The sequence below is a fragment of the Clarias gariepinus genome, chromosome 14, assembly GCF_024256425.1.
Source record: "Clarias gariepinus isolate MV-2021 ecotype Netherlands chromosome 14, CGAR_prim_01v2, whole genome shotgun sequence".
Lineage (NCBI taxonomy): Eukaryota > Metazoa > Chordata > Actinopteri > Siluriformes > Clariidae > Clarias > Clarias gariepinus.
Genome location: NC_071113.1, coordinates 2,325,166 through 2,344,667, shown reverse-complemented (window position 1 = coordinate 2,344,667; position 19,502 = coordinate 2,325,166). Strand labels below are relative to the sequence as shown.

General features: G+C 42.7%; 1 protein-coding gene across 1 annotated transcript in view; it reads right to left on the bottom strand.

The window, feature by feature from the left end:
- Positions 1–2,278: 2,278 nt before the first annotated feature.
- pth3r (parathyroid hormone 3 receptor) overlaps positions 2,279–19,502 on the bottom strand; it is a 32,655-nt gene continuing 15,431 nt past the window's right edge. Inside the window, exons 3-13 of the mRNA XM_053511832.1 lie at positions 18,461–18,571; positions 16,362–16,486; positions 15,707–15,801; positions 14,460–14,610; positions 8,338–8,491; positions 8,172–8,232; positions 7,945–8,011; positions 7,747–7,841; positions 4,377–4,518; positions 4,119–4,160; positions 2,279–2,765 (exon numbers count right to left, since the gene is read on the bottom strand). Coding sequence (XP_053367807.1) covers positions 2,349–2,765; positions 4,119–4,160; positions 4,377–4,518; positions 7,747–7,841; positions 7,945–8,011; positions 8,172–8,232; positions 8,338–8,491; positions 14,460–14,610; positions 15,707–15,801; positions 16,362–16,486; positions 18,461–18,571 — 1,460 coding nt within the window. The 3' untranslated portion in view covers positions 2,279–2,348. The remainder of the gene's footprint in view (positions 2,766–4,118; positions 4,161–4,376; positions 4,519–7,746; positions 7,842–7,944; positions 8,012–8,171; positions 8,233–8,337; positions 8,492–14,459; positions 14,611–15,706; positions 15,802–16,361; positions 16,487–18,460; positions 18,572–19,502) is intronic.

Below are 19,502 nucleotides of genomic sequence, written 5' to 3'. Positions count from 1 at the left end.
AGGAACAAAGTCATTGCTTTGGATTAAGAAAGGAAGCTGGAAACCTTTTGTTGGAAGATTTTAAGTTCTCAAACATTGAAACTGCTCACATAGAGAGAATCTTTTTGTCACCCTCTAGCCTCTAGAGTCTGGAGCTTCACACATCCCACTTCCTGTATTCCTCAGACCAGATTCGATTTCCCCCTCTTATTCCCAGCAGCGTTTGCTCAGAGAGCAGAAATTCATGATTTATGTTAGTAAGCATTTGTACTGTGTTTGCATGTTCTTTCAAAGCCTCCTTTCATTTCATGTGTGTGTCTACAGAGAAGAGAAGAGCTGTCTCGGCGCTGGATCCTGATTGCCGAAGCTCTTGTCTGGTATTCTCATATTTTACCTTCACATCAGAAGTTCTGTTTTATTCTCAAATTGCACAGCCTGCCGGTAGATCATTCGGTTCAGAAGTTGAAATTATTTGGTCATTTGCTTCGAAATAAATACTTATTATTTAAAATTCTGCATAAATTAAGAAATAATAAAAAAAGTAAAATAAATAAACTGAGGAAAAATACCAGAAGCAGATGTCAAATGAACCTAAACCCAAATAATTCTACATAGTAGTTTTCACAAAGAGGTGAGTATTACAAGCTACATACTGTAATAATATGAATATTTCTAAAACATTTATATTGCATTAAAAACAATTTCAATATAACACTTTGTGCTCACAGGAGCACAATTTTTTTATACTTGACTGTACAACAGGTTCCAGTAAAAGTAATACCCAGCAATCATTGTTGTTTGATACACGGATCAGCCATAAAATTAACATGTTCATATTGATTATCAATTATATACCAGTAAACAGGTGACAGAATCATGGGCACCCAAGGCAAAGGCTAGCCTGTCTAATCTGATCCCACAGAAAACCAATGTTGCACAAATTGCCAAAAAAGTTAATGTTAGCCACAATAGAAAGGCACCAGAACACCCGGTGCACCACAGCACACAACACAAGGGGCCCAGCAGGAAAAGAGCCCGAGGCCACAGTCCCAGCCCTAAATCCCCATCTAAATGAGCAAAAATGGGATGCGCCGGGCAAACAAGTCTGATCCATGGAGGCCCCACTCTGCAACCCATAGCACCCAAAAAATCTGCTGCCAACTTCCTGGTGCCAGACACTACAGCACACCCCGAGGCCCAATGGAGATACACCCTAAGGGAATAGGGGTATATAGAATAATGTTTTGTATGGCTGATCAGTGTATACTCTAAAATAGCTACTTTGCTAAAATAGCATATCTCTATCAATTTATATTTTGTATTTGTTAAAACTTTTTTCATGTTTTGTTGTGCTACAGCCTGGACCTGAAATCCATATACATAACTGGGATTAAATGTCATAAAAGTACATACAAATTCCCATAATACTGAAGTGGGAGCACAGATGTACTGTATTTACCCCAGCACAGACATTCCACAATCCTGGACTTTATAAAAGTCAGATAACTTGTGGCACTCCAGAACTAGGTGGAGAAATGTTATTTTGAAAGCAATAATTACCATGTTTGGAACATGGTAAAACTACATTTGGTAAAAATGAAAAAGTGTGTTTGAATGACCCAGTCTTTAAACACATAGAGAGTCTACAGTAAGACATTATTGTCCATACAATCTGAAAGCGCTTAAACCAAAAGAATTGGCAACAATATCAGGATCCTGATGCAAAGCTTGTTTGACTTCAAAGTCAGCAAAAAAAAATCAGCCAAAACTATACATTTGTGCAAATAAACATATTGCCAAAAGTATTCGCTTACTTGCCTTCACATGCATATGAACTTGAGTAACATCCGATTCTTAACATCTAATTCTACGGTTTAATATGATGTTGGCCCCGCCCCCTTTACAGAATTGTTGACCGTCCGTCAGGAAGCATGTTTGTGAGGTAAGACACTGATGTTGGACATAAAGGCCTGACTTGCAGTCTCTGCCCTAGTACATTCCAAAGGTGTTGAGGTCAGAATGTTACTCAAGTTCATATGCATGTAAAGGGAGGCGAGCGAATACTTTTTGTAATGTGATATATACAGGTATATCAAAAGTAACCCCCTATTATACTATAGTATACTTTAGTATAATACTTTTAAGGTTTTTTTTTGAGAAAATAAACCCTATTCTATATATAAATGCAGTAAGTTATGACTAACCATCGGAACATAAGATAAATATCCATAATTAAATACTAATGCTGGATACTATGGAAATACTAAAAATATGATATAGATCAGTTTCAGCCATTTAACATCACAGCTGTTAGAGGCAACAAAACTTGCTAGCCAACTGCTGTTCAACAACATATTGCTCAAAGCCTTTTACAGAATTGTTTCCAGATCTTTCAGCGACACTGATCCCGAATGGTCTTCAGCAATAAAGTATAGATGCTCTTTCTCTAATTCTTCTTCCTCTTCCTGAGGTCCTCCAATGCTTTGCCCGTTCTGATCACGCAGTGCCCCTGTGCTGCTTGCCCTTCTCAGCTCTGACTGCGGAACTGTGGGTAATGTGGTATCTGCAGTCTCACTTGGTGCGTACCCTGTCAAGGCTGCTAAGGCCACACCCCGAGCCAGGATCGGTCCCTGAGCGCTAAGACAGATGCTCTGAGTGGTGGTGTGTGATGTCATGCCACCATAGTAACAGCTCCCGCCTCCAGTGCTGCTAACTACACGTGCCTTTTGCTTGATGTCCAGAGCGAGGCTTCGTCTTAGCCATGCCTTTTTCACCTCCGCCTGCACCTGTAATCAACAATAACTTTTTAAAATAGGCTCAAATTATAGTGGCTGACTAGATAGCAAAAAAATAGAAAATGGGTTTCACATATAAAGTATTTAGGGATCCCTCTGAGATCTTGTGATTTGACTGTGAATAGACTAGCTCACCTAAAATAAAGCCAAAAGTGGAAAGTAACGAATTACATTTACTCACATTACTGTAATTAAGTACTTTTTTGTGTACTTTTTGTACTTCTACTTTTTTTTGTTTGAAGTATTGTACTTTTTTTTGCTACTTTTAAAATCATATTGTATTTGCTACTGAGTATTCTTTTACCCTTTTCTTTACTTTTACTTTTTTACTAATTTCATGACGCTGAAGGAGGCTAATAAAGGTTTTGTGCTGAAAGTTATTCTTGGCTCTGAGCTCTTTTTTCCCTCGGCTATTCGTTACAAAGCGTCACACCATATTTCAGCAACCACTTTTTGATTTTAAGCACAAGAAAGACAATAGTAATGGTAACTTTACTTGTACTTAAATTTTACTAAAGTAACAGTACAAAAGTTTATTACTCTTTCCCCCTTGAATGAAGCAAAAATGCTATGTTGTGACTAAGAGCTTCTTTAAGTTTTTTCAAGCTGCTCAAGGACAGAGCTGTAGAACTGCAAAAAACACATGCTTTTAATTTTTTTAAATCAATAATAATATTCGCCAATGTCTGATTCATTTCTAAGAATCCATTATATTTTACTTAATTGTGGTATATTTTTGTACAGGCTCGGGGCGGGGGTAGCTCAGTGGTTACAGTGTTGCACTGCTGAGCCCCGACGCTGCCAGGTTGGACCCTTAAACAAGGTCCTTCACCTACTGGGATACAATCAGGTATCGAGCGGGCAACCCAACCCTGTAAATAACTACCACAGAAACAATGGAGATATGTCCATCCCTGATATGCCAGGCAGCACATAGACGAAGCCAACAACAAAAAAGATCCCTACTGTATATGAAATGTAGGTTGTATATATATATATATATATATATATATATATATATATATATATATATATATATATATATTTATTTAGCTGCACACAGTCAGAAACCAACCAGCAAATTATCTAGTTCCAAGTTTTTTTGTTTTATATTTTAATATGCACCAGTTATCCAGTTTCATGGATAAGAACAAATATGGACTAAAAAGTCCTGAACATTTTGCGGCTACCTGAAATCAACCATAAAAAATTACTTTAAGCAAGGATTCGCATAAAATCATCCAGAAAACCTGCACACTTTGATTTTAATTACATCACAATTATTTTTAATTAAATAATTTTATAGCATGTAAATATTTAAATAGTTTAAAGCATGTTTAGTACCTCTCCATTGCAGAAACAGTAGATGAGGGCGACAAAAAATCCCTAAAAATAACAAAAGCAAAAACATAATATTTTTTAAAATTATTTTCAATTATCACTGCTCTACAAAGACAAGCCTATAAAGTTTGTACTGAAATATGATTATTGAGGTCATTTGATCAAATGCTTTTTTGTATTTTTTAGCAAAAAGTTTATTAATGAATTAACTGAATTAAAGTTTCCCACTTTTTTGGACAGTGTATAGTGTCAGGTTTTAACCTGTAACGAATTGAAGAATATCTCATAGTGCATCTGGATCTGCCAAAGCAGCCCGGTGACCTCTGTGTAAGGAAGACCCATAAACACGATGTAGTGAACCCCGAAGAGCGGCATCAGCACCAACGTCGACTTCAGCAGCTTCCTGTACAACAACACAGGGACAGTATTTTATTTCACTTTGTTTAAATTTTAATGAATACTTGTTAATTATTTTTACCTTGTTTGTACCTGTAATCCATTCCTACATTTGCATTGTTAATTATATTGTTTAGTTATTTTTTTTATTGTCCTTCTGTTTACTATGTAGTTTGCACTGAAAATGTTTCTTACTTTGACATTGTGCGCTATTTTGCATAAATACTTTTTATACTTTTACTGTTTTGTGTTCTTTTATTTATTTTACTTATGTCTACAGAACAGTCTGGGACATATTGTTAACTTGTATCTGGGACTGTTAACTATAGTTGAGATAAAGGGAAATCACATTTATTCCTTTTAAATTACATCTTTTATTTTGATTATAATATAAGATCATAATAATTATAATACAATGGAACCCTGGATTACGTGCACAATTCGTTTCTGAAGCAGGCTTGTATTTCAAAACCGTAAATCAAAGCGAATTTTCCCATAGGAAATAATGCAAAATCAAATTATTCGTTCCACAGCCCAGAAAAATTATACTTAAAAATAATTAATACAAAATATAAATTACAAATAAAACAAATTAACCTGCATTTTATCTTTGAAAAAGGTAAAAAAAAAAAATCCTGAGAGATAAGTGTTTCCGTTTATGCGCGCAGGCGCTGTTTGTGTGTGTGTGTGTGAAGCTAAAGTAAGATAAGAGGACAAATTAGAACTCCCCCCTCCCTCTTCTCATCTTGCACAGTAAACTCTTATTTGAGTTTCACACACACACACACACACACACACACACACACACATTAACAGAAAGACTGTTGGAAAAATTTGCAACGAACATCACTAATAACATTCTGAGCGGAATTACTGCTGTAAAGTAAAAAAGTGTGTGTTGTGTGTGTGCATGCGTGTGTGTGAAAAATATGTTTCACACACATACGTGGTCACAGTGTTGTAGTAAACAGTACACGCAAGCACGGATGTTGATTAAACCAGTGAGAGACGTGCACTAAGACCCAGCAGGGGAGACGATTACCCACAATTCCGCAGCGCAAAAGAGAGAAAAACCGTTGGCTCAGTTGTGATCATGTGACGCTCGGCGTCAAAACAAGCGCATGTGTAATACATGATACTTGGTACTCTAAAACCAAGACTTGTTGTCCAAATTGTTAAAAAAATCTTTGCTCTTCTTGAACACTCGCAAACCCTGTTACTTGCAATCCGAGGTTTTACTGTATTAGCTTCTAATAATTAGTTTCCCGCATAATATTGTGGCGTGGGCGGGGCGGCGGCTGACGACCAGCATGCCTTGCGGGGATGTCGGTGTATTCACCATGATGGGAAAAGGTGTTTGGGTTAGTGACTTCGGCCCTGTTGTGTGTGTGTTGAGGTGTGTGACATGTGAAATGTGCTCTAGTTCAGGCTGACGCTGAATTAGAGGTAGGCTCCTGAGTGAAGGTGCTGCTCATGCCATTACCGGCTGTGTGCTAAAAAAAGTACTCCCAGCCATTGCATTGGGTAGCAAATAAGCTCACTCGTCTCTCCAGCATTCTTCTCGGCGTAAAAACGCTACATTGGTGTCAGAAGTGGGATAGAGAGTAACGGGTTCGAGCGCACAACGGAAGACCTACTGAAAATCCAAGCGGGCCGTCGAGTAGCGGAGCGACTACTCGCAAAGAAGAAGCGCTTTCTTGACGGCGCTAAAGCGAGCACACTACGGCAACCAACACGGAGCGGCGAGGTGAAAATCCCGGCGCTGGATTTCAGGGCGGAGGCTGGCGCAGCGCAAGCGTCTTACTGCGGGCGCTCGTGGACACCGGCTCCACTGTTTCGCTGCTGCGCTCTGGATTACTGGGGCAAAGCAACCGTGTTTGCGGACGGCCTGATCCTGCCTTCAGCATCTGCACCGTTGCTGGGGGCTACGTGAAGGTAAGGGCGTGTCGCACAGTGCGAGTCCAGGTGGGTGGACGAACTTATTCCCACGGGTTCATTGTGGGGGACGTCGAGGAGGACTGCGTTTTGGGGTTGGATATTTTGGGTAGATGGGGTGCGGTGCTGAATTTGGCTAGCAGAACTCTGCGTGGTAACTTCGGGGTAGCCAGGTTGCTCGGACCCAAACCACAGCTGAACAGGTTAGCAGCATACACCCAGGGGGCGGAACTTCCGGTAGCAGACCGAGTGGGAAATCTGCGCGCTAACACCGGCGCTTTACCTCGCCGGCCAGGCAGCAAAGCGCGTGGCCGGTACTGCGAGCAAGTGGAGCGCCGTCGCGACGTAGAACCCTCGACGCAGGACGTTCCCCCCGTGCAGTCCTCCAGACCCTCCGGTGGTGAGCAGCCGTCCAAACCAGCATGCAGCCGTCTTACAGCGTCACCCGCAGTCGCTCCGCCGGTCTCACAGCTGAACTGTGAACCGCTCATCGCCAGGCAGAAGGGCCCCACCCAGCGCTCGCGGGCACCGCTGCAAGACTTTCGGGTGGGGGCACCTATGGGGCGAATGGGCGTGGACACTCACAGCCAGGGGCGAGATTTTGCTGCTGGCGAGCACGTGTGGGTGTGTTCCTCCGGAAGGAGAAGGAGGAAGCTCTCGGCCGGCTGTGTGTCTCACTGGGTGGGCCCCTGTACGGTAATAGCTCGGCTCTCCGATGTCATCTACCAGGTGCGGTTGGCGGGGCGGGCACGAGTTTTGCTCCACCGGGACCGTCTTGCGCCTTGCCAGCCGCACGCTGGGGAAACATTAAACTCGGTGGAGGCCGGACCGCCTCAGGACTACGTTCGCGTTCATCCCTTACCTCCCAAAGGACGCCGGCGTTCCCAGCGCCGACCGCCTCCACGCCTCCGAAACAAAGTTCGTCGTGGTGACCAGGGACGGTCACAGCTCGGGTGGGGGCAGTGTGGCGTGGGCGGGGCGGCGGCTGACGACCAGCATGCCTTGCGGGGATGTCGGTGTATTCACCATGATGGGGAAAGGTGTTTGGGTTAGTGACTTCGGCCCTGTTGTGTGTGTTTTGAGGTGTGTGACGTGTGAAATGTGCTCTAGTTCAGGCTGACGCTGAATTAGAGGTAGGCTCCTGAGTGAAGGTGCTGCTCATGCCATTACCGGCTGTGTGCTAAATAAAGTACTCCCAGCCATTGCATTGGGTAGCAAATAAGCTCACTCGTCTCTCCAGCATTCTTCTCGGCGTAAAAACGCTACAATATTTTGTATACTGTGCTTTTTATATGGTGACCTGTACTGCTGCCTCGGGTCTAGTTTCCCAGTGTTTGTCTCCCACAGCTTTGATGCCAAAACTCTGATGATGTTGAGGAAAAGAAAGAAGTTGACCTAGAGAGTATGAGAAAAATACAAAAGAATAAAAGATTATGATATAGACGGCTTAAAAAACCAAGCTGTATATTAATTTAGCAAGGAGCAGTGGTTTGCTTACAGCAATGGACGCAAGGATTGGAACTTGAAAAATCCACTTTACATTTCCTGCGCTGATATCCCAACATCTAACAGACCAACACTGATGTTAGTTTTTGCAGTTGTCCTTATTGACAAAATTATCATATCACTAATTGCACATATACTCGCCCAATAAATGAGCCGTTGCTTAAGAAAAAGTATCCTTACCTCTGATGGACACAGAAAAACTCTTTGGTTAAAACTTACTGTGTATCAGCCAGCGAGGCTCGAACACTGATCCAGATTGAGACAAACACCGCTGGAACACCTGCAGAAAAGTCAACGTGGAAAGCCATTTAACTATGAAGGAAATGATGCTCTTGATTTTTCATCTAGCACTGAACATGAAATCAAAGGAACCTGGGCGCCTTACCCCAGCCAATGATGGTTAGAGCCCACAGATAATTTTTGTCAGATAAGAAAGCCATGAAGATCAGACTGTGCAGGTACAGGCCCTCCACCAGGATCCAGTAGTGATTGGTCGCCAGGAAATAGTGGAAAAAGGTCACGGCTACTTTACAGCTCACCTGAGCTCAATCCATACAAGATAAAAACAAAAAGAAAAAAGTTAAAGAAAAAACAAGCTTATAAATAATAAAAGCATTATTTGGATTTGGCACTTATGTCCAATGTAGTCAAATGCTCCATCAGACAGTTGCTGTTTTTTGTATCTGAATTTTGTTCCTTAGTTGTAGCACAGGTGTCTGGGCTAACTGGAAAAAAAGCAGAAAAGGTAAATGACCAGGGTCATTAGGATTTTACTATTTGTCACATGTACCTTACTATACAGTGTAACCTTTTTTTTCATATCTCTTTACACATTTCTTTGCAAAACCTTAATTATTTGGGCCGCCATTGAATAATACTGTCACGAACCCCGGTTACTCCTCTCTTTTGTTTTGGTTTGTTGTTGTTTTTTTTCCCCACGCTGTCAGATTTCTCTACACGCGGTCATGTTTTCTCTAGACTGTCACGTCTCTTCCCACGCCTCCGTACCGCCCCTTCCACACACACCGGTTCCCCATTCACAAATAATTTCTCCCGGCATTTAATTTTCTCCCGGCATTAATAATTTCTCCTGCAATAATTCGGCAGCAAGGAAGCGCAGCGCGCTTCCTTGCTGCCGAATTATTGCGTGCTCCACAGCCCAGTTTTTCTCGTGGTTATTTTTCTAGGATTCATGTGTATTTCGACCAAGTGTTTTGTTTAACGGTTTTCGCTTATTGCTCTTCCCCTCGGATTTGTTGGACCTGATATCTGCTTCACGGACACCGATTCACGCTTCGCCCCTCGACTTTTGCTATCGTCCCTCGCTTCGGATTTGTTTGATCTGGCTCTGATTGCTCTCACTGATACCGACTCACGCTTCGCCCCTCGACTACGCTATTGTTATCACTTCCGGATTCCACACACTTCAAGACACCAACAGGTGAAACGTCTCTGCTCTTCTCTAGTTCTGCCCCGTGTGGATCTGCATCCACTTCTGTTTTCTCCACTGCATAAACGACATCCAGCAGCCATCATTCACGTCAAGATTAACTGTGGGACCTCACTTTAATAAAACATCAGAGCTTTACTGCAGAGCCGCACCCCTACCCTCCATTACAGTTCCACACTCACTATTCAGTGGTATCCGTGATAAAGTGACACCAAGCACTACCCCCCCCCATCTCCTACACTTTTATTATTAAAGTTTTTCAAATGTCATTCCACAGTGGTTTCTGCACTTGGGTCCTATCAGCCTGCCTGAGCTCGCTTGGCTTTCTGACAGAATAATTAGGCCAGACAATGGACCCAGCGGACCTTGGCCGTTTGAAGGCCGCACTGGAGAATCAGGGCGCCCTCCTTGGTTCACACCAGCGTGATCTCCAGTCAGTCACTCAGACTCTGACTCTGATTCGGTTTTTGAATCCCTGGCTAAGCTCACGACCCAAGTACAACAGCTCCATACGACCTCCTCTCTGGCTGCCACTGTTATCCCACCACCTGAACCACGCCTTCCTCCGCCACAGGCTTATGATGGTGAACCAGGCACTTGCCGCTCCTTCCTCTCCCAGTGCTCGCTGGTGCTGGAACTGCAGGCCTCAACCTTTCCCACAGAACGATCGAAAGTGGCTTATGTCATTACTCTGCTGACTGGGAGAGCAAGGGAGTGGGAAACAGCAGTATGGGATGCTCAGGATGCCTGCTGCTCTAGCTTCGACAGGTTCACTAAGGAGATGAGGAGAGTCTTCGACCGCTCATCCTCTGGCCGAGAGGCGGCTGGGAGAATACTAAGGCTTCGCCAAGGACCTCGTTCAGCTTACAACTATGCCATTGAGTTTCGCACCCTGGCGGCCTCCTGCAATTGGGACGAACAGGCCTTGTTTGATGCTTTTCTCGAAGGACTTTCTGAAACCCTCAAGGACGAGCTTGTCACCCGGGAGTTACCATCTGATCTGGACAAGCTCATGGACCTCGCCGGATGGGTCGATGCTCGTATTTGCCTCCGACGCGATCGAACACAGACAGTCAGGAGTTCTCCTTCTCCTCTTACCCCTCCACGCCCACCTACTTCTCCACGCCCACCTACTCCTCCGTGCCCACCCTCTCGTCCATGCCCGCACTCTTCTCCTGAGGAACCCATGCAGATAGGTCGGACCCACATCTCCTTAGAGGAGAGGCAGCGGCGACGAACAGAGAGAGCGTGCTTTTATTGTGGACAAGCGGGCCATTTTCTCAAGGACTGCCCGCTAAAAAGGTAAGCCCTCCAGTTAAACTGGGTTCTGGAGGGCTCCACTCACAAAAACCTCCCTGACACACGTTCATGTTTTACTGTTACCCTCATCCATGACAATAAACCCCATGCCATGCAAGCCCTGATTGATTCCGGGGCAGATCGGAACCTGATCAGCCTCAACACAGTCAGAGATTTGGGAATCCCCTTACATTCTTTGAACCCATCCTTCTCTGTGCAAGCCCTCGATGGCAGCAGCCTCCCATTACACACCAGACGACTCCAGTGACTCCGTATTCCTGGTTACCATGTGGAGGACATATATTCCTCTTTGTCGTTGACAGCCCTTATTCCTCGATCGTTCTTGGCCGCCCCTGGCTTACTCTCCACAATCCCCACATTGACTGGGTTAAGAACATTATCCTGGGCTGGAGTCCCTCATGCCTCGCATCCTGCCTTCGTTCAGCTGCTACCCATTCTCCACCCCCTACCATGGTCGACAAACATCTTGACCTTTCTAACGTTCCATCAGATTACTCTGACCTTAAACTGGTTTTTAGCAAAGCACGAGCACTCTCACTTCCTCCTCACCGACCTTAATGTAATGGGTCCTCCTCACCGACCTGTGATGTAATGAACCATTACATCACAGAGTCCCTCGCCGCGGGCACCATCGATCGTCCTCCTTACCTACAGGCGCTGGATTTTTCTTTGTCAAGAAAAAAGACCATTCCCTTCGGCCCTGCATTGATTATAGAGGCCTCAATGAAATTACTGTCAAAAACCGGTATCCGCTCCCACTCATGACCACGGCTTTTAAACTCCTTCAAGGGGTCAAAGTATTCACAAAGCTGGATCAACGAAATGCTTACCACCTTGTCCGAATAAGGGAAGGGGATGAATGGAAGACAGCATTTAACACCCCTACAGGACACTATGAGTACCTCGTGGTTCGTTTCGGCCTTACCAACGCCCCGGCAGTTTTTCAGGCCTTAGTTAATGATGTTCTCAGGAATTTTCTGAATGTCTTTGTTTTCGTCTACCTAGATGATATTTTAATTTTTTCACGTTCCCTTGAAAAACATAAAAGCCATGTGCGCCTACTACTGCGAAGGCTACTCGAGAATAAATTATTCGTTAAAGCCGAGAAGTGTGAATTTCATTAGAACTCTATCCCTTTCCTTGGTTTCATTATCTCACCATCCATGATTCAGATGGACCCCACCAAGGGAAAAAGTTGTCACTGATTGGCCTACCCCCACTTCTAGACGTGATCTCCAACGGTTTCTGGGGTTTGCTAATTTTTACAGACGGTTTATAAGAAACTACAGCGCCATTGCTGTCCCACTCACAACCCTAACCTCCTCAAGACTCCGTTTCCATTGGAATAAACAGGCAGAGGAGGCTTTCCAAAGACTCAAAGACAAGTTCACATCGGCCCCTATCCTTACTGTTCCTGATCCCACCAAACAATTTGTCGTGGAAGTTGATGCCTCTGAAACAGGGGTGGGGGCGGTACTGTCTCAGAGAACTCCCAAGGACAACAAGCTGCACCCCTGTTCTTTTTTTTCCCATCGCCTTTCGCCTGCTGAGAGGAACTATGACATTGGAGACCGAGAGTTGCTAGTGGTAAGATTAGCCATGAAGGAGTGGAGACATTGGCTAGAGGGAACTGAACACCCCTTTCTCGTCTGGACAGATCACAAAAACAGCTAAGAGACTTAATGCCCGACAGGCCAGGTGGTCCTTGTTTTTCTCCAGGTTTAATTTCACCCTATCTTACCGTCCTGGAGCCAAGAATTCAAAGCCAGATGCCCTGTTCCGGCAGTTTTCTTCAGACCAAGTCTCCTTGCCCCAAGAGACCATTCTCCACCCTCGGTGCTTAGTGGCAGCCACATTACTACGCATCGAGGAACAGGTAAAACAAGCCCATGCCCAAGGCCCTCCCCAAGTTATGTTCCCCAAGGTCGTCTCTTTGTCCCCGCAATCATGCGCACTCAGGTCTTGGAATGGGGACACAGCTCCAAGCTTGCTTGCCACCCTGGGGTCAAACGTACCCAGTTTATGATACAACAACGTTTTTGGTGGCCCACATTAAAGGAGAATGTCATCAGGTATGTGGCAGGCTGCGACTCCTGTACCAGGAACAAAGGCAGCAATAGGCCCCCGGCGGGCCTCCTTAGACCACTCCCAGTCCCTCACCGCCCTTGGTCCCACATTGCCATCGACTTTGTTACTGGACTACCCAACTCCAATAATGACAATTGCATCCTGACCATCAGCGACCGCTTTTCCAAAGCTGCCCACTTCGTGCCGCTCCCTGGACTCCCTTCCGCCAAAAAGACGGCAGAGCTACCTATTCTTTACGTTTTTCGCCTTCATGGTCTCCCCACGGACATCGTCTAAGATCGAGGTCCACAATTCACAGCAAAATTTTGGAAAGCGTTCTGCAAACTCATTGGAGCCACTTCAAGTCTATCCTCAGGCTATCATCCACATACAAACGGCCAAACAGAAAGAATGAATCAAGAGTTGGAGGCAACTCTGCGGTGCATGACCTCTCAGAACCCAACCTCTTGGAGCAAATTTCTCCCGTGGGTCGAATACGCCCACAACTCTCTCCCAACCTCCTCAACGGGCTTGTCCCCATTCCATTACTGCCTGGGCTATCAGCCACCCTTGTTTCCTTCTTAGGAGGAAGAGGTAACAGTTCCTTCTGCCCAGCTTTTTGTTCGCCGTTGCAAAAGAACCTGGCTACAAGCCTGAAGACAACTCCTCCGGTCTGTCAAAAGTTATAAGAAACAAGCGGACCGACGTCGCTCTGCAGCCCCAAGATATCGCATTGGCCAGAGAGTCATGTTGTCCACAAAGGATGTACCGATAAAAACGATCTCTCGTAAACTCTCACCCAGATTCATCGGACCGTTTACCATAATTAAAGCATCAATCCCTCTTCTGTAAGATTAGCTCTACCTTCCACCATGCGTCGCATCAACCCAACCTTTCACGTATCCCAAATCAAACGTCTGATTCTCAATCCGCTATGTCCGGCCACCCGCCCGCCTCCTCCTCCCCGGATCATAGATGGTGGCGAAGCATTCACGGCTCGTCGACTCCTCAAGGCTCGTCGCCGAGGGCGAGGAATTCAGTATCTGGTAGATCTGGCGGGTTATGGACCTGAGGAGAGAAGCTGGGTTCCTGCAAAATTTATTTTGGACCCCAAATTAATTACAGACTTTTACAAACGTTTCCCGGAGGCACTCTGTCCAAACGCCCAGAGGCCATGGTCATGTTTTACATACATGTTTTTTTGACTGTCACGTCTCTTCCCACGCCTCCGTACCGCCCCTCCCACACACACCGGTTCCCCATTCACAAATAATTTCTCCCGGCATTTAAGGAAGTGCAGCGCGCTTCCTTGCTGCCGAATTATTGCATGCTCCACAGCCCAGTTTTTCTCGCGGTTATTTTTCTAGGATTCATGTGTATTTCGACCAAGTGTTTTGTTTAACGGTTTTCGCTTATTGCTCTTCGCCTCGAATTTGTTGGACCTGATATCTGCTTCACGGACACCGATTCACGCTTAGCCCCTCGACTTTTGCTATCGTCCCTATCGTAATTTTACATGGAAATCTTTTGTTAATTTAACAAGTATAATTCTTCTTACTTGTGCTTTATTAAGTTTTTTACGTGAGTAATTTTGTGACTTTTTGCATTGCTGTGAGAACAGCTCAAATAAACAAATTACTGCTAACTTTTTGATTTGTGTGTGTGTGTACCATCTGAGCTGGGGTTCCCACTTCTCCGTACTCTGCTTTGGTGCCTTCCTCTTTGTAGAGTACGGCATCCTTTACGAAGATGCTGACTGCTCGGCATATGAAGGAGGTGAACAGGTGGGTGTGGATGTAATTACGAGTGCAGTGTAAACGTCTGCAACAAAAGTTAGCATTAGGCAAATACAAGCGCAAACAAACAACACCTTACAACATTTTTTTACCATGCCATTATTTATTTGATCAAATTTAAACCAAAATGGGAAAATAATGTGGGCAACAATTGCTTCTTTAAGACCATTGCTTATGTATTTCCCTCTTGGTGTTATCATACCCCTTATCATACCCATGCATGCTGCAGACTAGCAAACTGTCAAAACTTTTGCTGTTATCATAAAAAAATTATAAAGATAAATAATATATATACTTTTTACACACAAGTGTATTGTAGCTGGATTGCTTTGTTATCTTTTCTAAAATTTCTAAATCTCCTTCAGTTTTTCTTTTTCAAAGTAGCAAGTTTGCCCTTTTTCAATGCCAGTTCTATTCTACTCACTTTTTCACATTCATTATTTATCATGAGTAATTATGATTACATTAAGGGACGTTAATGTGATCACATCTACTCATGCTACATAATGAATGGGGCTCGTCATTATTTGTTGGCTGTTTATTGTTGGCTGTGTGTAATTTCTGTTTATATACAGTAATACTGTGAAGGTTGCCATAGTAGGAGAGTTTACAGAACAGGATCCTAGTGATAAATATCTTAGTATCTAAGTCCTTTGAACTATCTATGGCTTTGCTGGATGTTAGATAATCACTGGTAATGTCTGGAAACAACATGCCTAAGTTCAATTTATTGTTATAATAGTGCAATTTTTACTGGGTTGGACGTGTGTGTTGGGGAAGAGAGACAGAGAGCGAAAGCTAAGGTAAAAGTGTAGACTTTGTATACTTTTGATAGAGTGAATGGTTAAATGGTTTGAAAGATTAGTTGGTGATGCCTATGTGTATTAGTTGTAAAAAAAAAAAAAAAAAGAGGATTTAGTTTGTACAGTATGTAAGTGGTTTTAAAAGTGAACATCTCTTTTGATGCTTATAAACATTACTTTTTACTTTTGCACTTACGCAGCAAGTGACAGCATTCCTAGTGAATATGACAGGCGGGAATACTGGTCTTAAAAATGACACAGGGTAAAACACTTTATATGGTGGATCTAGTGTGAAAAACATTTACATGCTTTACGTACTTAAAATAGCATAGAATGAAGAGGGCCACCAGCAGCGAGGACAGAGAGATGGAGTATCCGGTAGTGTACATCACATGAAGCCTCTTGAAAACCTCCTGATGATTAACAACAAAAATTTGAACAGTGAAAATCCGAATGCGTTAAAACATATCGAGTCTGTTATCATTTACTCTATGAAATTTATTTAAGTGGTTTGTTTGATTCTCATTGATGTTCATTTGTACTTATCGGTTTCACATTTCATATTAATGATGGGCTGTTTTTTTTTCTGTCATACCACAACACTGTTAAACGCTTTATTTAGATTTTGGTTCATTAGCTATACAGTATAAGCAGCTCTGGCAGTGCTGCAAACCACAGGAGAATATTAATGTACTTGTTCTTATATGCTTATAAATCTTTTTAATAGTAACAGCTTGTGGACTTTTACAGCAGACACTCCTTATACATTTTCCATACATTTTAAATCTTTGTTCAATTAAAGGTTTTCTCTAATAGTAATAGTGTAAGGTTAAGCGAAGGCTTTTCCTTTAAACACTCACCTTTAACCCATCTTTAAGCTGATTGTATTATATATCAGTGTGTCATCTAAAACTCATTTTAACATGATTTGGCATAAATGACACAAATAGCACACAAATGCAAACACACACACCTCCTCTTCCCTGCCATGGTTAGACTGCAGCTTCATTGTGCACTCAGTGTAATCCGCCCAGGTACGGTTGATAGATGAAACTTGCTCCCAGTTTCCAGAAGCATCGCAGTTACGGTACGCACGACCTTAAGAAATGAGGATTTTTGGTCACAAAAATTGTATTAAAAAGGTACACACAAAAAAACATACAGAGAAAGAATTACTAAATAAATTAGGATAAAAATGATTACGATAAGACCTAAAAACGTCTATCTGAGACATAAAAAAAGTTAAAAACTGTCGTGAGTGATACATTATAAAGTAGATCTAAATGACAACAGACAGAAATGTGATGTGGTGTGGAATGCAAGGCACAGGCGCCCAAGGCTCATCTATGGCTGAGATCTCAGTCTGATCCAGTAAACATGGAATGCGCCGGACAAACAAGTCTGGACCGTGGACGCCTGACCCCATAACCCACAACACCCAAAGGATCAGCAGGCAACTTTCCAGTGCTAGACAACACAGACCCCAGAGGTCTAGTGGAGCCATGAGGAGTCAGAGCCGCCCAAGAAGCACATGGGAAACCTACACAAAACTGCGCTTAATGTTTTGGGGTTTGATCATATGGATGATCAGCATATTGACTTAATTACAGATTTTTAAAAAAGTAAATAGCTTTTTAGACATTATATAGAAAATTCGTGAACATTCAAGATGCCCACCAAATGTACAGTAAATCAAGCAAGTACCAAAGAAAAAAAGAATAAAAATCGTATTAAAACCTTAACATTTTAAGAATTTAAGCCAAACGTAAATTTTACCAAACGTTTTTTACTACATATGCTTCAGAAACTGGAACTTGGGTGAAAGCAAGTCATTACACAACAATGGCTGTGGCTATAAAGAGTCCATCTCATAGTCCAACGTCTCTAATCAATTTAACATTTTATACTTTCTGTAATGACATGTACATACAGTACAGTCACTTTTTATTTTAAAACAGAAATTCTTCAGCTGTAACACTACATAGGGAAATGCGCAAGCTGCAATAAAGGTAAAAACTGATGATTTGATCAACTTCTTGATGAGTTACACACCATGCGTTAATTCAGATAGATATAGCAGATTTCCAGATGGCGGCTGTTTAAATGTCTGCCATGTTCCTGTGCTGACTCACCATCATCATCATTATCATCATCATCATCATTATCAAAACGATGAAGAGCACTTAAAATGTCTGTTCAGAGAACAAACTGTTTTAAATGTTTAACCGACCTAATCAATAACCATAAGAAGACATCGATCCAGCAGGACAGAAGTGAGAAGCGCGTGTCGTGAGCAGAGGTCAGTGGAGCGAAGAGATGAAGATGACGCTTGTGTTTGAACATCGTGAGTGAGTTTTACATAAGAGCACTTTTCGACAGACACTGCTGAAGAAGGCAATCATGGTGGGGGTTCATTTGCTGTTGTAAACACAGAATTCCAGACAGCTTGGCAGTAATGTTCTTTTTCCATCAGGAAAAGTTTTCACTGGAAGTTTTTTTTTTTTTTTTTTTTAGGAGGAAACAGAATTTCCGATTGACAAAAGTTACAAAAGTTTTATTTCAGAAAAACTTACATTTTCAGCCCCATGCAAATGGTGATGCGATACACAAATGTGATGGCAAATGTAAACAACAGAAATGTTAAGAAGAAGAGGAAGATGGGGTTTCCAATGGACGGGGTGAATGACTATTAGCCCAATCTAATCTGCATGTCTTTTGACTGTGGAAAAGTCTCCTGGAGGAAAACCACCAAGCACGGGGAGAACATGTAACCTCCATGCACACTGACTCGAGGCGGGACCCAAACCCGGACTCTGAGCGAAGAGACAGTGCTAACCACTAAGCCACTGTGCTGCCCTTTAATGATAATTAACTTCTAATTCGAGTGTTATGGCGTTCTCGTCACACTATAATATTTTGAGCATCTTCACGTATCTTGACCTTACAATTTTCTGACTCACATCCTTAACCAATCACAACTTTACACAACAGTTCCAGCGTAGTGTTTATTTTAACTTTGCAGATATACTGTATGGGCATGTCGGCATTTTCTGATTAGTCAGATGTACAGACCTCTGTGGTCGAAATCATAAACATACTCTGGACAAGGCACAGCTATAAGCTGACTGCGTTTCCCTCTCGGCCAGCAGATGATGCCGTCCCACTCCGGCACGCAGTCGCCTTCTGGGGGGGGAATCAGATAACAAATAAAAAAACTATTACTTTTATATCTCCATCAAGCAGGGTATATTTATTATTATAATTTGTCATTTTCATACTATTGCTGAACGTCTTGTTTTACAAAATGTTTTATTTTATTTCTATAACAGCAGTATACCAACGATTACTTGTTTAATTAAAAGTGTTATTTCATTTTTTTCATTTTTCGTTTCAGGTTTATTACAAAGCACAGAGTGTGAACTCTTCTATCCCAAGGATATTAGAAAAGTTAGAGCTCTGACCTCTTACTGTTTCTACAGCTTCTTCGATAAAGGGTAAGTAAACTAATCTCCTCATAGAAAATGTCACATGGAGTTCCTGCAAGCCAGTTCCCTCTGAATGAGCTATTATTATGATAGAAATCTTAAATTTATATTCTAAAATCTAAAATGTATATATCGCAGTAATTTTCAGCTGCTGCTGTTGTAGGAAATGAAACACCACCAATCAGAATCCAGAAGACAACAACGCAGCTGTAATGAAAACACACAGTGCTTGAGAACAATGTCGGAGCGATTACATCAGCGTGTGTCAGTGGCAATAATGCAATAGTGCACAGGATCAATCCAGGAATAAATCTGATCAGAGATAAGCGTCCAAACCTGGGACTCTTTATTGTTTCATTCTCTGGATTTATGGGCTCTGTTGTGTGAGGGAAATTGGATCAGAGGACCTCTGGACAAAGACAGGTGCTACACCAGTGTGTTCATGACGCATAACTGAATTTCCCTGATGAATGAATGAAGGCACCTTTTTGAAGTTTCAGCTCAGAGAAGAGCAGCAGGAAAGAGGAAGATAGCAAATGTGGAATGTTGACGGGTGTGTGTTTCTTATTAAACTGAGGGTTTGTGAGATTAGTTCATTCTTCATGAACAATAAATCATCCTCTCTAGTT